This window comes from Colias eurytheme, chromosome 21, assembly GCF_061535395.1.
Source record: "Colias eurytheme isolate Ceu_HAF_F1 chromosome 21, ilColEury1 Martin Lab GWU primary, whole genome shotgun sequence".
In the NCBI taxonomy this organism is placed as follows: domain Eukaryota; kingdom Metazoa; phylum Arthropoda; class Insecta; order Lepidoptera; family Pieridae; genus Colias; species Colias eurytheme.
In genome coordinates, this window is record NC_143000.1 from 6,510,456 (window position 1) to 6,526,292 (window position 15,837).

A 15,837-nucleotide genomic window follows, 5' to 3' on the forward strand; every position below is an offset into this window, starting at 1 on the left:
ATAGTACAATGTAATGTATGTATTAACTACGTGCCTCATAATTACGCGAGATATTTTTACCTAAGAGCATTGTTGGGTTAATGCTCTGTTTACAAATTACAATCCTTTAAAAATCTATTTATAGCTTAAAGTTCAAGAAATTTATTTTAATTACTTATTCTTTATCTCAAATTTATTTTAGATATGAAAAACATACGCAGTATATGTCCCTAAAAATAAAAATATAAACTTCTAAGGCATTAGAGATTTTTAACAAGATTCATCAGACTCCAACTTCCAAGACCTTGTCTAAATGACGTCAAAAATGACGAAGATAATATATATAAATTTTTATGTAAGTAGGTACATAGTATTATCACAGTATTACAATAAGATATTGTAATACTGTGGTATTATTTTATATTAACAATATACCTAACTGTTATATTTAAATTTTAACATAACAACGTGAACGTAACAATTAGGTACCTACCTAGTACCTACCTAGGTATCTTGATAGATGATAATAAAAAAATAAAGGGCTCTATTTATATGTAATATTAAAAAACTACATATACCTATATGTTTGTTCTCAATAGATAATACGAAAGGTCACAGAGAAGATAGATAAATTAATCACATAAATATTATATTGATTAAATTAAAGACCACCATATGCCTACCAGTTTTAATGTTTATAAAATATAGTTTTCATTTCAAGTACAATATTTTCGTCTCTAATTTTGTATCAATAAAAAGTCTTCCTCTAGTGTAGGAAGATCAAATTAATTCAATCTCGAATATTTGAATACTGGAGGAACTTAGACCGATGTATATACATTACATTTATAGTCCATATCTAGCTATCACGTTGTATCCGCAATCCGCAATGTAATATTCGCACTGCGACTGTGCGATGTGAAAACGCGCCAAGCGATGTCATAGTAAGAGCGGTCATTGAGCCCACCGACAGCTGTTGAGAGTTGAGAACTTTTGGTTTATGGTTTACCGCCGCGCGCGATGGTCGTGTGTACCCGTATTGCATAATAGTACCGGAGGTTTTGTATCTCGTTTACCTGCCTTGTATGTGACCTTGATACGATATACAGTGTTAAATTATTAAAGTTATACACAACAATGGATGAAAGCGGTGAGTTGTGTTGTGCGTTGTTTGTACTATATGGGCACCGATTATTCTATTTCCTTTGCAATATTCTGAATAGTTTGTGTGCTGCCAAACGGTTCTATAGAAAGTGTATAGCGAGACTTTCACAGATTTATTTTTATTGTATGATGAGGACGACATACAATTTACAAATATGTGTAACTGATATTGTTTATTTTAGATGCTACGAATACCTTATACCGTACGATTCGTAGGAGGGAGGTACATGAAATCTATAAAACGAATGAACCGATTTTGATAAATTTGTAACTTGAACTCACACTTAGTTAAAAAAATAATGATCATAATATTGAAAAACATTTAATGATGAAAAGATATTTTATCGTATTAGCACAGACTAATAATAATATACAAATACAACGTATACAAGTATTAGTATAAAATAATGTATTAATATTTAGTAGGTAACTACCTATTTACTACCAAATACCGGTTTTTGTTTTTATGTTATGAATCAGCCGACGCTTTACTACTTACGAACTTCTAAGTTCTAACCACAATGAATTAATTTTCAATACAAAGGCAAACTAAAACTATTGATTTTTTACAGTAACTAATAGCAACTAGTAACTACCTAGGTTGTATCACATATTATGCGGTATTCCTGCCTACTTAGGAATATGTAACATCAATATTTTTGTATTATTAGGCCGCAATTAGGTACCAACGTTCTATAAAATAAAACTGCACGATTTGATTGCATTTTCTTATCTTTTACAAATATGTATTACAAAGCAAAGAGATTATTTGTCATTTAAGATGTTATCTTTTATTTTTATATCATAGTTTTATACACAAATTCCTTATCCAATTTGACTTGAATGTGCAATTACCTGATCAGCTAAGTCATTCGGAATCCAACTTCTATTGTTATTGAGTTGACGAAATGTATTTGTATTTGATATAACTAACTCATAGAAATCTAAATAACAAGACACATAGAAGTGCTATAATGTCATAATTCGTATGAAAACCGCTGTCGCCAAAATCAACACATTCAAACCGAAAGCTAAACAGTACACACAAGTAAACTATGCCTTTTATTGGACAGCTTGATTTTAGTGAAAACTAACTTATCTATTAAATTAAGCTTTTGAATATGTATCCTAACGCACGAATTTACGGTTTATTTTAGAATGACATCCCTAAGTATATGAGACTTTTTGCTCCAATACGAACAAACGTGATAATAAGAATGGTCGACTGTGTCATTCATTGTTATTTCGATTACTATGGTGACGCTCGTAATACTTGTAAATATTCTATAATTTTAAGGAAAAACGGCATTATTTCTAAAAAAAAATATTTTCCGATGAAATATTATTCCTTTATAAGTATAATTACAACTTGTGGAAGAATTTCCGCAATGGGAATTGCTGAAACACACCATGTATACACTCATACGTCTCCAGAGCAACTGAACAGTGACGAATGCACTGGTGTTGTGCAAATCACCTGAGTGGCGACAAGGTCACGCACGCTTACGACTTCTAGTGTCTTGTTATTTAGATTTCTATGAACTAACTACTGTATCAAGTATCAACAATGAACAAATTATAAAATTCCGAGTGGCACATAACGTATTATACAGGGTGTCCCAAATGGTTACGTAGCTAGGAAGAGGGGTGATAGGGGTGGTCATGTGAGTCACCAGAAAAATAAAAATAAAAATTCCCCTCTGGGTATTAAAAAAATAAAAGGCATTTACAAAAAAATTAAAATTTTATACCTTGTGAGGCGATTTTGCCCCCGATGACCTACAATTATTGGTATATTAAAAAAAATTGCTGTTATGCTATCGTCAATAACCCTTTTTCAAATTGAAATAAGAAAAACGATACATATCTAACCAATATTTTAAAGAAAATTAAGTTTTTGTCCAATCAAGGACTTAGTAATTACGATTTCACTCAACTTCCTCTAAGTGTACTGAAAAAAAAAAGTACTATGCAACTTCGGCGAGTAACTTAAAAAGATAGGTAATTTTATTGCAATTCCAAAATGGTATAACACTTACTTGAAAAATTCTTATTAGGATATGTAAAGATAATTTTCGGGAACAATACCCCAGCAGAACAAAACATACCAATAACAATGTAACCAAACTAAACACGTTTGGTGGTTCACGTTGGGTCTGTTACCTCGCGATTATCCTGCGATTATTTTGAGTGTTTCTCGTACATTTAATGCATCTAATTATATATCCTCTACGACCTGCGTGAGCAATACGTCGGCGGGAAAATTCAAAAATGTGATTTGTATATATGTAGTAAAAGAGCTGCTGTTATTTTTAATATGCATTACGAATTTTCTTATATACTGACTAACTACGGAATGTTTATCTACCTACACCAACGAGCATGTATCCCAACCAATTGGGGTACATGCTCGTTGACCTACACTTAATAATATTATAAAGAGAAAATATTTTTTTGTTTGTTTCTTATAATTATAGGCTCCAAAAGTACCTACAGGTCCGATTTTTATGATTTTTTCACAAATGGAAAGCTACATTATTAGAAAGTAACTAGCGGTCCGCCCCGGCTTCGCCCGTGGTACATATGAAAAATAGATGTTGGCCGATTCTCAGACTTATCCGATATGCACAGAAAATTTCATGAGAATCGGTCCACCCGTTTCGGAGGAGTATGCAGACTAACATTGTGACACGAGAATTTTATATACATATAAGATATGCTTCATTTTATTTCGTTTTTATCCTGGGTCAGCCGGGGCGAAGCCGGGATCACATAGCATAGATAGGTCGAAACTGGGTACCTAGGTACCTCATTTGTGCCAAAAACGTTGACGTGTTATCAAATAAAAATCCATATAATACATATTATGATAATTTGATTAGTAGATACTAGATAACGTTATAGAGGATATGATTAAAATTAGGTACAAAGGTAGTAAGTACCTAGTTGATACATTTAATTTTTATTTTATTATTTTTATTTATATAAACATAAGGTTATGTATTTTTTTTATTTTCACACAATAAGGTATGAATTGTGTATTTTGTTTATTATTGCAGATACTCAGGAGTCAGGTATCCTATATATTATATAGTAATTGTTATTCAAGAGCCATGTTAGTAGTACGTAGTACGTAGTAATTCATTACATACCACTACATAATTTATCAGAGTAGGTACCTCAATACCTTACCTCAAATGATGACTCATGACTTTTTTTTGCTAATGTGTATCTAATTGAATGCCTTTTAAATTGACATCAAAGTAGAGGTTCTCAGATAAATATTATTTTAACATCATCCTCTGAGTAATTTATGAAAACCTAACTGCTCGCCCCGGCTCCGTTCAAGTTGACTTTTGTTCTAATTTTGAAGTGAAACTTCTTAAGGCGCGTTGAGAGTAAAATTTAAAGGTCTCGTCATAGCGATACCGTCACGTCATGGGGTAAGGCGACGATTTTGGTACCTTTAAATCAAAGAAGTTTCACTTCTAAAACGTGCTCGGCACACACGCTCTTGCTCTAGCTTTAGGTTGATTTGATAGCCGTAATATCACATAATATATACATATAATGAAGTATGTAATATATATAACTAACAAATATGTTATTGAAATGATTTTTTTTCAGTGGAAAAATTTATCGATGGGTTGTTTACAAAAGAGGCCACCGAGCAGCCCTCGGACACACAGAAACCGGAGGAACTTGACATGAGTTTACCAGAATGGTACGACGAAAAAAAGTTTAATCAGTAAGTATATTGTTATATAAAACATTTTAACTTTGCCATATGAAGAGGAAGGAAGGTGGACGTGGAAATTTCATCCATCGAAAAAGGGAGGATCCTCGATCAGTCTACTCGACTGGACGGCCGTTATCCTCATTGGATAATGTCGAAAAGTTGTATATACTTATGCTCTGTAGCGAAAACGTTGTTATTTAAATATCCATAATTATTTAATTAGTAGAGTGAACAGGTACCTACTAGGGAAACGCGTTCCATCTTAGACCACATCTTTGCTTAACATCAGGCGAGATTGTGGTCAAGCGCGTTCCCTATCAACAATAAAAAAAAAATTATCACCATGTTGATTGTAACTGGTTAAACCCGTAGTTTTACATAGACCACGAGAACGAATTGAATTTGAGTGAAAAGCTAAGTCATAGGAGTTATGACTTCGACACACTTATTTTAGGTACCTATAAATTGAAATAAGAGAACAAAAACAGAGAAATTAAATTATCCCCACCGTCGAAGATGAGGCAGAATTTAAGTTTCTAATAATTATACACAATCAATTTAAATGGACCTTATTACGTTACAATGTAAATCTTCTATATGAAAAAAAAAACTTGATCCAAGATTTTCCGTAATAGGTAAATTAGATACGTTCGCGTTTCAATTACAACGTTGATTATAAGATTATCTTCCAATTAGCTACTTAGTAATAATAATTTACTGTCGACTCGTTAGAATACAGAAAATGAATTAATCTGCACTTCTTTCTAGAGCACGCCGCTTCTACTGGGACCATTGCTTCCAGTTCAGCTCATCTATGCTGCTTGGATTGGTGATGGTATTCGCCGTGCCTTCCATACTAAAAGTCCTTATTAGTACACGAAGATCGAATTCTGCCTTCACATCGTATAGAAGATACCTTTCTACAGTACTTCATACACAGTCTTGGTTCGAATATGACTTGAAACCAGGCAGCATGTGAGTGCAAATTAATATTTATAATCCAAGATTTATAAATAATGCACACCGAAGATATATCGTGTCATGTAAAAACAACATACCAGTTAGCCAGCTAGGTATTATATATTATATGTCCTTAATCGATGCATCGAAAAGAGGATAGGTACTATATTACTTGCTCTGTGGATATCCATAATATGATCTTTCATCTTTTATGTGGATCAGATGAATTAGAGTAGAGTTTAATTTGCACGAGTGTCGAAAAAGGATTTAAAATAAAATGAACTAATATCTGTTGCAAAGGATGAGAATTACGAAATAATGACGTTGCACGATGCGATAATCGTGCTCTGTTTTCAAGTTTCATTATCTCTACACTTAGGAAATACAATACTTTATTAATATTTTTTGAATCTTAAAATCGACCAAATCTTAAATAATAGTAATAGGTATACCTACTACTCTGTTACTTCTTATTTTTTTTAATTCAAAACGAACAATCGTTATTATTGAATAAACTATCACGCTGTTAAATTTTATAAAAAAAAAAAATATCTTTCAGATCCTGGAAATCGCTATTTACTGTACGCGTACGACATATAAAGGCGGGATTAGGAGCAAAATCCAAAGGCCTAGGGACCGTGTCGCAAAGAGACTTGGCCCTTACACAGTTTGGCTTCATCGGCATTTCTATGTTGAAGCCTGATAAATTTGGAATAAGACAAATGGAGGCTGGGGACTGGGAAGCGTATAATCATTTCTGGAGGACTATCGGTCATCTTATTGGCCTGGAAGATAAGTAAGTAAATTGCTAACATGATAATCACTACCTAATGAATAATGATATTATAAATTTATTTTATTGGGATTTATTTGTTTGTTAATCTTTCACGAAAAAGCTGCGGGTTAGATTTGGATGAAATTTTACATTAATATAGGTTATAACTACATAAGAATATGTACAGTGGTGGATGTTTAATTAGAAACACGTAACTTGATGAAGTAGTCATCAAATTCTTCTTCATCAAGTATTATTTCATAATATGTAATAGAACACCCGTTTATCTAGTTTTATATTATGTATAAATTATATATATTTTATACATAGAAGACTAGATAATAGAATACTTATTTTTTCCCCACGTGTCGTTCTGCGGCTGAAACTGCGTGGCACAGCTAGTATATCATAAAATTTATGTTACTCATTGTATGTAATCGAATAAATAAAAATACGTGTGGCACTCGGGGACTGCCGCGGTAAAGCTATTGCATGCTATGCCTTCAAGCCACACCTCCGCGCCCGTCGGAGTGGGGAGCGTGAGGTTTTTCGTTACGCAATTTCTCGATTCGGTCCCCGCGCTCAAGGCCCGCGATAGAAGCTATGCAATAGCTTAATAAATATTCTTTATGCAGATACAACATTTGCCGACCAACTTTCGAAGAAACCCGTCAGGTATGCCAGATCTTGCTCGAGCGAGTGTTCACTCCTTGCTTGGAGAATGTTCCAGAATATTTCGAGCACATGGCCAGGGCAATGTTGGACGGCATGTGGTGTGTGAACCCGTCAATAGATGTGGACGGCTTGATGTACTGGACAAAATATATGGCAGATGTACCAGGCTATGTTTATAATGAAAGCGATAGATACACCTTCCAAAATCGCCTAAGAACACTTTTAAAGGGTAAACCTGAAGACACGGGTGAGTTATCTAAGCAAAATCATCGATCGTCGTTATTTAACATAAATATTATCGCCACGCCCTGTCTTAAATTGTAGCATGTATAATCAATCTATTTATCCATTAAAATTCATTTTAAAAGGGGATAAAATTTCCTAATGCAATATTAAGCGTTATTTTCCGAAATTATTATAATATTATCTCCGGATAATTGAGATGAAGAAAAATATGCAAATATGTACCATAAAAAATAGGGACCTTTAAATAGCCCGATACTATATATTTTTTCATTATATTTTCAGGCGTGGAAGTCAATGCATTGATACCAGAACCACTCGTCGAAGGAACTTGCCACTCGAAGCGTCTGCTCTACCTACACGATTACGATAAAATGGAGTCTGTGCCAGAATACAAAAGCTTGAATTTTGGGGCAAGGCGTAAAATGGCGTTCAATGCAATTCTGGGGTACATATACAGCACGTGGTTAGGACGTTGGTATTTCAACTTGAACTTCAGGTTCAGTGTTCTCCTCATGAAATACTTCCCGTACTTAGCTTTCTTCAGATTTGGTTTCTTCGCATCCTTTGTCAATATCTTCGAAGAAGATCCGATAGATAACACAGAATTGAAGCCCAATAGCGAATATTTGAAACCAAAGCCTCCTCTACCGTGGTATAAGGAAATTTTATCTTTCTAATTACGCAATCGGGAGGGAGTATTTTTGACGTAATAATTCTAGTAAATACTATTCCACACAGGCTGTTAATATTAGTCAAATATATATCTAACTAACGGGCTGCCCCGGCTTCGCCCGTGGACCGTGGTACATATCTACGTTTTCTCTACATAAGAACCATCCTCGTACTTCAAGGAATATAATAAAAAAAGAATTATCGAAATCGGTTCAGCCGTTCTCGAGTTATGCGCTTACCAACACATTTTGGGATTCATTTTTATATATAAGAGAAGATATGCAATACAGTAATAGTAATTTTAGCTTTTGGAAATTATAAAGACTTGATATTCAAATCTGTATTAGTAAGCTCTCTTTTGGGACGATTGAGATTAGTAATGCAACTTAGATATAACAACCATGTTTATGGGACCAATTTATATTCTTAAAATAATAATGTTAATCTAATATGGACAATAAAGTTCTATTTATTGTTAGACAAATGTGTACGTATTAGTTTATTATATTAACTAGTATCTGCGTAGCGTATACTTAATATTGTTATTTATGTACTTTTATCTATTTATGTTATGTATCATATGTACTTTTATCTATTTATGTTCCCTTCAATTATACAAATTGGTAAATGCTCAAATATTATAAAAGTTATACGTTTCAGGTATGACGTAATTAAGACGGACTCTATCTTTCTTGAATTTATGTTATAAGTTAAAGAGAGATAGCAATAGATATCCCTCAGATATACTGTGTTTTTTTTTTATGCGACGATTGGTATCTATATTAAATATGTATAACTGTGATTTCCATTAATTATTATTTTATTTTGCATTTTTTGGTATGTTTTATATTTATTATTGTATATTTATGATATTATGACGAAATCAGTCATAAGAAATCTATTAGTAAGACCAGTGTTACCATTGTTTTTAACCTGTATTAAGGCATTGACATTATATTTGACGAATGAGATTTTATTATTTATATTAACTTATATCATAAAAATTGAGGGTATACAAGGTTTAAACGTTATATAACTTGATAGTTATGTATTTAAAAAATACAATAAGCAATAAAATGTGACATTTAAAGTTAATATACGTTCTTGCGTAACGCATCTATTGAAATCATAAAATAAATTTACGAGACTATTTTAATTACAATATAATAAACATTTTTTCAAATTTGTTACAAAAAAATAAATGATGACACAATACAATCTCTTTCATTACCATATAATAGCACCTTTATGTATTAAAATAAAAACCTGTTTGGACTTATCATCACATTTAATTATAAGTTATCAAGCGTCTTAATTAATTTTAATACAATACATATAATTATTAATTACTAAACGAAGAAGTCTTGAGCTTTTAATCGCGTTCTCTTAGCGACATTAATTTGCAATAGATTATCTGTTAGATTGTTATCTGTGCTTGTGTTATCTGTGGTAGATGTTTTATTAGGTGTGGCAACCAATTGTCTTTGGGGTGTTGGTGTTTTGGGTAATGTATGTGTGATTCCCATATCGTTGGGAGTTAGTTTCAAACGCGGTGACAGCAAATGTTTTGCCGCCAATTTCCTTGCCGCTGGTGACATGCTCGCTAGCCGCTCCGTGTTCGTTCTGAAACTGTTGAAAATTTAAATTAACATCTCTAATTACGCATGAATCTATACATTTATAACTAATACAGTTTGTTTTTTTTTTAGATTTCTATTCCGTAGCCTTTTTTTATAAAAATTTAAGGTGCGATATTGTTAGCATTACTCTTAAATTTTTATAACTTCACATTGGATTTTGATGCGTTTTTTAATAGAGTGATTGTCGAGGAAGACTTTAGTATATAATTTATTAGCTTTTAGACAAAGCAGGTGAAGCCACTGGTGGAACCGTAACCTCTAAAGCTACAGAGTGTAGGTGTAAGAGCTAGCGCGCAAGAGCAACTTTTGTCTCCGCAACTATTTTGTCTCTCCCATCAACTCTATGAGGAGTTGCGTCGAAATTTCATACTAGCCCATAGGTGGGAGAGACAAAATAGTTGCGGAGACAAAGTTGCTCTTGCGCGCTAGCTCTAAGTGTAGCCAGTGTTATGTATAGTTAAAAGGTGTATATGTACCTCTGCGGCGTAGGTGTACGTCTCGGCGTGGTGGGCCGGCGGCGCCGCGCCACGCGCTCCGCGAGCTGCATCGCGAGCCGCTCTCGAGCTCCCCCCTCGAGGATACGGTACGCGGCGCCTGCGCCCACACTGCGGGAGCAATCCATAATTAATATCATTTAAATTGACGAAGTATAATCAAATCAACTTACTAAACCCATTAAAATTTCGTCAAAAAATGTCCAAAGGACATTGTATTAAACATTCATTCAAATTAACAACATTTTTCGTGGTAGTAATATTCAAAGTTTTTTTGTATATTATGCTCATAAGAAAACTCGGACAAATTTACAGCGTGGAAATTTTCGATGGGCCCTGGATGGAAAGTACTTGAAATACTGAACATATCGAAAATCTTTGAATGCAGTTCTATTTCTTTTTAAAAATAAAGGAATGTTTTCTTTCAGAATAATTTGCTATTCAACACTGTTTATAGGAACGCTCTTAAATTTGTCCGAGTTTTCTTATGAGCATATAAAAAATTATTGAAAATTACTACCACGAAAAATGTTGTTAATTTGAATGAATGTTTAATACATATAAATGTCCTTAGGACATTTTTTGACGAAATTTTAATGGGTTTAGTAAGTTGATTTGATTATAGTATATACGCGATTTGCTCACACGAAAGATGAATGAAGTAAACTGGAATGTGAGCTTGTTTAACTTAACCATATTTCTACAAAGATATTTACCATTAATTAGTTCATGTAAGAATATTACGATGTGCAGTGTCATGACCACGAATTTATAGTATTACCAGTGGTCCGCCCCGGCTTCGCTCGTGGTACATATTTCGCAATAAAAGGTAGCCTATGTCCTTTCTCGGGTATCAAGATATCTCCATACCAAATTTCAGTAAAATTGGTTCAGTAGTTTAGGCGTGATTGAGTAACAGACAGAGTTACTTTCGCATTTATAATATTAACCCATTGACCACCGTAAGGCCCGATCGGGGCGCGACACAATAGATTTTCTATTGTGTCTGTGATTCCGAGGACTGATGGATTAATAGTATGGATTATTATGGATTAAACCGTTATTCAACTTTAGTTCATTTTCTTATGGATGAAATTACTTTTATACCAAGTTAACCATAAAAAATATGACAATAACAAAAATAAAAACTCACGCAGGCAACGGAGTATCACCACCATCCAATCTAAAGGGTGTACCCTCGATTTCTCCCCACGTCATCAAGGGAGACTCATCAGGTCCATCACCAGGTCTTGGAGAGGGCGTGGCTACGAAATCGTACTGCCCAGTTGGTTTCTCCCCCGATATGCTTACACCATCTACACCGATTTTACCCTTGTCGTGAGCATCCTGAAAAAAAATTGGTTGTCTGTAAAGTCGGTTTACTGACGATAGTTGAACGAGACAACGTCCGATTGTGCTTCTTTGTCGCTCGTTCCGCGCTCTCGCTTGCACTTCAAGCCTTACATGGAACGCCTCAGAGCGAGGTAACGCCGTATGAGTCATATTTTTTCGTGCGTGCAGCCGGCTCCATCTAATTATAAGACGTTGTCACGTCAATAATGTGTAACGTAAATACTCGTGCGCAAAGGAACTTAAACTTAAAGGAATTTTAAACAACCAGAGATGAAATATTACTCTTGTTTCTAACAAACTTATGCGCGCCTTTGATATATCGGCGGCGAGTACCAACTCTAATCAATTATAGCTATACAGCTAGCTATTATTTATGCCTAAAGTAGACTTCAGAGGCGAAAACCCACTTCGGGGGTTTCAGCACCACAGGAGTGAGTAAAGATGACTTTTGTTAGAGAGTGAACCGTAAAGTTCTGTACGAAGTACTATTATATATAAATAGCTTTACTGAAAATATGTATCAATGTATACAAATAATAGCCTAGCATAATATATAGCCTTCATAAAAGAAAGATTATTTAAACTTGATTTAAAACAATGACGATTTCCTAAGTATTCATATCATTTACAAATAGAAAAAGAAATCATACAAAGTACAAATGATCTATTGATAAACTATAACTTACTTGAGATCTCGCAATAGCACTTATAGTCTCTTTATTTTTAGCGTAATCAAACGGTTGAACTTGAAGCCGCGTATTGTGATGCTGTAGGTCGGGCTTCGCACTCGGAATCTGGGACTCCGCCCCATCGGGCACATACATAATGTAGTTTTTCGCTCGATACCGCCATGTGTCCAACTGAAAAACATTTTCGTGTTAGGAAAGTCAAATAAAATTGCGCATATAATTTTTTGAAAAAAACCCTCTCTAGTTTTATGCATTCATTTAGTGGAAGCTTAAGTATTACTGATTATTATAACTACAAAGTTGCTTTAGTAATATGATGATTTATTTTGAAGTGAAACTTCTTGAGAGAAAAATTTTAAGTGCTAGCGCGCACGAGCAACTTTGTCTCCGCAACTATTTTGTCTTTGCAACTATTTTGTCTCTCCCTCCTATGGGCTAGTATGAAAGTGCGCGCACGTAGCGACGCAACTCCCCATACAAATTGATGGGAGAGACAAAATAGTTGCGGAGACAAAGTTGCTCGTGCGCGCTAGCTCTAAAAGTTCACGTCATGGAGTAAGGCGACGACTATCTTTGAATCTTGCCAAAGAAGTTTCACTTCTGAAATGCGTCCATGTTACACATTTTTTTTTGTTGTAGAATATGTCTCCACTTAGAATTGTAACTAAAAACCATTAATAGATTACCTCATGTGGCCTCTCGGTCTGATCAGCCTGTTGTTCTATAGAAGGCAAAGCTAGTGCAGCATCAGCGATCGCTGCAGAAGATATTTCCGAATTGTACTGTGACGCCAGCTTAGCTGCCTTCTTTCTGTTCTCTAGAGCTATAACTTTGTCGTAACTTGCATTGTCCTCGCTGGTGTGATGTGCGAGAAATGAATCTGGAAGTTAATAGATTATTTGATTGTCAAAAATATATTATGAGAGTGAATAAATAGGACTAACTACTTGAACTATATATTTGTTTCTTTTATTTGCCAGCAGTTCTAGTGGTATGAAAGTGATAAGGCAAATATAAGAATATTAAGTGATAAAGAGGACATCTGCAATTCTACATTAATATGAAGGAAAAAAGGCTATATTTTTCTAACAATGAAGATTAAGCTACTTTTCGAATACAAACATTTATATTTTAAACACGTAAACACAACAAAATACAAATACATACCCAAACTATGATTATCTGTGATATCGTTGCATGAATCCTTGGTTGTTAAGTTTATATCGGGAGTTCTCAAACCACCATCAGAGGGTGAAGGAGGTCGATCTACACCAGGTGTGTCAAATGTGGCTGGAGAATTATCTGCAATAATTATAAACATTCTACATATTCAGAATATTTAAGTAAAACTTAAAAAACAAAAATAGTAATTATTCTATTGAATAAATATTAAAAGAATAAGGGCAAATTTTTCAATCTTTTGTTGAAACTTATTCATCGAACATTCAAACTACCATTTCAAAAGTGTATTCTAATTGTCCGTATATTACAGTTTACAGGTGACATTTTAAAATGTTCGTGTAATACTTTATTGGACGGATAAATTTTAACCAAAGATTGAAAAATCGGCCCTAAGAAGTGAAATATTAACAAGATAAGAAGTTTGTTTGTTGTAAAATAGAAGGATGATAATCAGCATGTTGAATCAACTTTGTTTAAATAAAGCTGTAGTGAAATGCTCTCGAGAACTAATCTTTTTGCAATAATGGGAAATAATATTTCTTCTTAGAACAAACAAAATCGTGTGGGTCAGGTGCAAAGCAACCATAAACCATAAATATAAACCATAACTGTTTCTTTGTTCCAATGTTTTAAATGATATACTTACAGGGTTCAGTGGGTGGTCTAGTACCACTGTACTTCCGAGCAATCTCTCTAAGCCGAGCATAATCTTTATTTTCAGTAGCTTCCAAAAAGTCATTTTGAGCCTTCAGCTTTTCCAAATCAGGAAAGAAATCTCTTTGTATTATTTTTGATATACCCTGGAGAAAAATTAGGAAAAATACATGTTTATTGTTTTTCACTTTTAAAACTTACTTAATATTGTATGGTTGCAATTAATTTTTCTTACTATATTATCAATTGTGTACATTATTGGTAGTTTATGTGTTCAAATAATGTGTTAATTTGTATGTTGAAATTTAACAGTGTTAATGAATGTTACTAAAAGGCACAACTTCTTATGGCTGGTTCACACTTTGATTAGTGTGAGTGCAGGTGATTAGTGCGAGTGCAGGTGTGTAGTGCGAGTAGTGTCCAATTCAACTGCGAGTGCAGGTGATTAGTGGGAGTGCAGGTCAATGGTGCAATTTGCGACGCTACGCACTACGCTAAACACTAAACACTAAACACTCGTGTCCAGACGTGTTTAGGCAGGCACACTGCGAGTGAGGGGGAAGGGAGGGCGCGCGGGACGTGGCTACTCGCAGTCCACTCGCAAAAAAATAGAACACGCTTCTATTCACTTCTAAACACTTGCACTAAACAGTCGCTGTCCACACGTAGTTACTAAACACCTGCACTAATCACCTGCACTCGCACTAATCAAAGTGTGAACCAGCCATTAAGATGTTATAAAGTAAATTGTAGGACATAAGAAGTAAACACAAAAAAACAACATATATAACATATTAAACCACACTGTATTAAGAGAAGCTTGATTTATAAACTAAAGCAATTGAGTACTTTGTTAATTACTTGTATTTAAACTAATAATATGCAGATACAGGAATGTTTGAGCATTATACCAAATTCTAGATTTCTTTAAATACAAATAATCGATATCATTAAATATTACGTTTTTCATGATAAGCAAAACTATACGCATATTGTTTATAATTAAATTAAAGGTCACACATACCTCTACATAATCCTCCTCATCTAAAACTTGTGTTTTTTTAATGAGTTTCCTCTTCGGCACTTTAGGGACTTTAAACACAGAGCTCTCACTCTTCAATATTTGCATGTTCTTTAACGCCGCTTCCCCTGGTCTAGATGGCGATGGACTTTCACTCATTTTGTAATTTACATTCCCTATATCACTTTAAAATTAATAAAGATTCAATATGATTTAGCACAGCATTTCAATTATTGTGATTTCAATTGCCTTTGCCAATACAATAATAAATGTCAAATGTCAATATTGGATGCTCTCAATGTCAATTTTGTTCTTACTTTTTTTATTCAGATTTAATTGCCTCGCTACGAGAATGTCAATTTTGTATTTTTTTGTATGCATGAATATAAAAATATCGTAATAGAATCTTGTATATAGAATTTTAAATATTTGGTTTTATGGCATTCAAATGCTTTATCTATTATTTATAAATTTATATCTTGTCTAAAACTATAGTTTACAAGCATTAACAACGTCTTTGGCATTATCCGACTCTCATGAAGGTTTATGGCATTTTACTCGTTGTTATTTAGCCCGTATACTGTTCCACTACTC

General features: G+C 33.9%; 2 protein-coding genes across 3 annotated transcripts; one reads left to right on the forward strand and one right to left on the reverse strand.

Moving 5' to 3' along the window:
• Positions 1 to 967: 967 nt before the first annotated feature.
• LOC149899202 (uncharacterized) lies at positions 968 to 8,775 on the forward strand. 2 transcript variants are annotated; one of them, XM_090114261.1, is made up of 6 exons: positions 968 to 1,129; positions 4,771 to 4,891; positions 5,651 to 5,857; positions 6,402 to 6,638; positions 7,253 to 7,539; positions 7,821 to 8,775. In XM_090114261.1, the coding sequence occupies exons 1-6, from the start codon at positions 1,117 to 1,119 to the stop codon at positions 8,213 to 8,215; spliced, it is 1,260 nt and encodes a 419-aa protein (XP_089970387.1). In that variant the 5' UTR covers positions 968 to 1,116; the 3' UTR covers positions 8,216 to 8,775. The 2 variants fall into 2 exon arrangements, with proteins under 2 accessions (XP_089970387.1, XP_089970388.1); XM_090114262.1 differs by lacking the exon at positions 968 to 1,129 and having other exon boundaries at positions 4,771 to 4,867.
• Positions 8,776 to 9,358: 583 nt separating this feature from the next.
• Es2 (ess-2 splicing factor homolog) lies at positions 9,359 to 15,501 on the reverse strand. Its single transcript, XM_090114256.1, has 8 exons — positions 15,247 to 15,501; positions 14,215 to 14,368; positions 13,554 to 13,688; positions 13,073 to 13,266; positions 12,384 to 12,557; positions 11,498 to 11,691; positions 10,327 to 10,455; positions 9,359 to 9,839 (listed from the first exon to the last, which is right to left on the reverse strand). The coding sequence occupies exons 1-8, from the start codon at positions 15,400 to 15,402 to the stop codon at positions 9,560 to 9,562; spliced, it is 1,416 nt and encodes a 471-aa protein (XP_089970382.1). The 5' UTR covers positions 15,403 to 15,501; the 3' UTR covers positions 9,359 to 9,559.
• Between the last annotated feature and the right edge of the window lie 336 nt (positions 15,502 to 15,837).

Excerpts from the sequence above, each read along its gene's own strand:
- LOC149899202 (XM_090114261.1), top strand. Across the intron at positions 4,892-5,650 it reads GACGAAAAAAAGTTTAATCA|AGCACGCCGCTTCTACTGGG; the intron begins GTAAGTATATTG and ends ACTTCTTTCTAG. Across the intron at positions 7,540-7,820 it reads GGGTAAACCTGAAGACACGG|GCGTGGAAGTCAATGCATTG; the intron begins GTGAGTTATCTA and ends TTATATTTTCAG.
- Es2 (XM_090114256.1), bottom strand. The coding sequence starts at position 15,402 with ATGAGTGAAAGTCCATCGCCATCTAGACCAGGGGAAGCGGCGTTAAAG. Across the intron at positions 13,267-13,553 it reads CACAGATAATCATAGTTTGG|ATTCATTTCTCGCACATCAC; the intron begins GTATGTATTTGT and ends ATTAACTTCCAG. Across the intron at positions 12,558-13,072 it reads AGACCGAGAGGCCACATGAG|TTGGACACATGGCGGTATCG; the intron begins GTAATCTATTAA and ends AATGTTTTTCAG.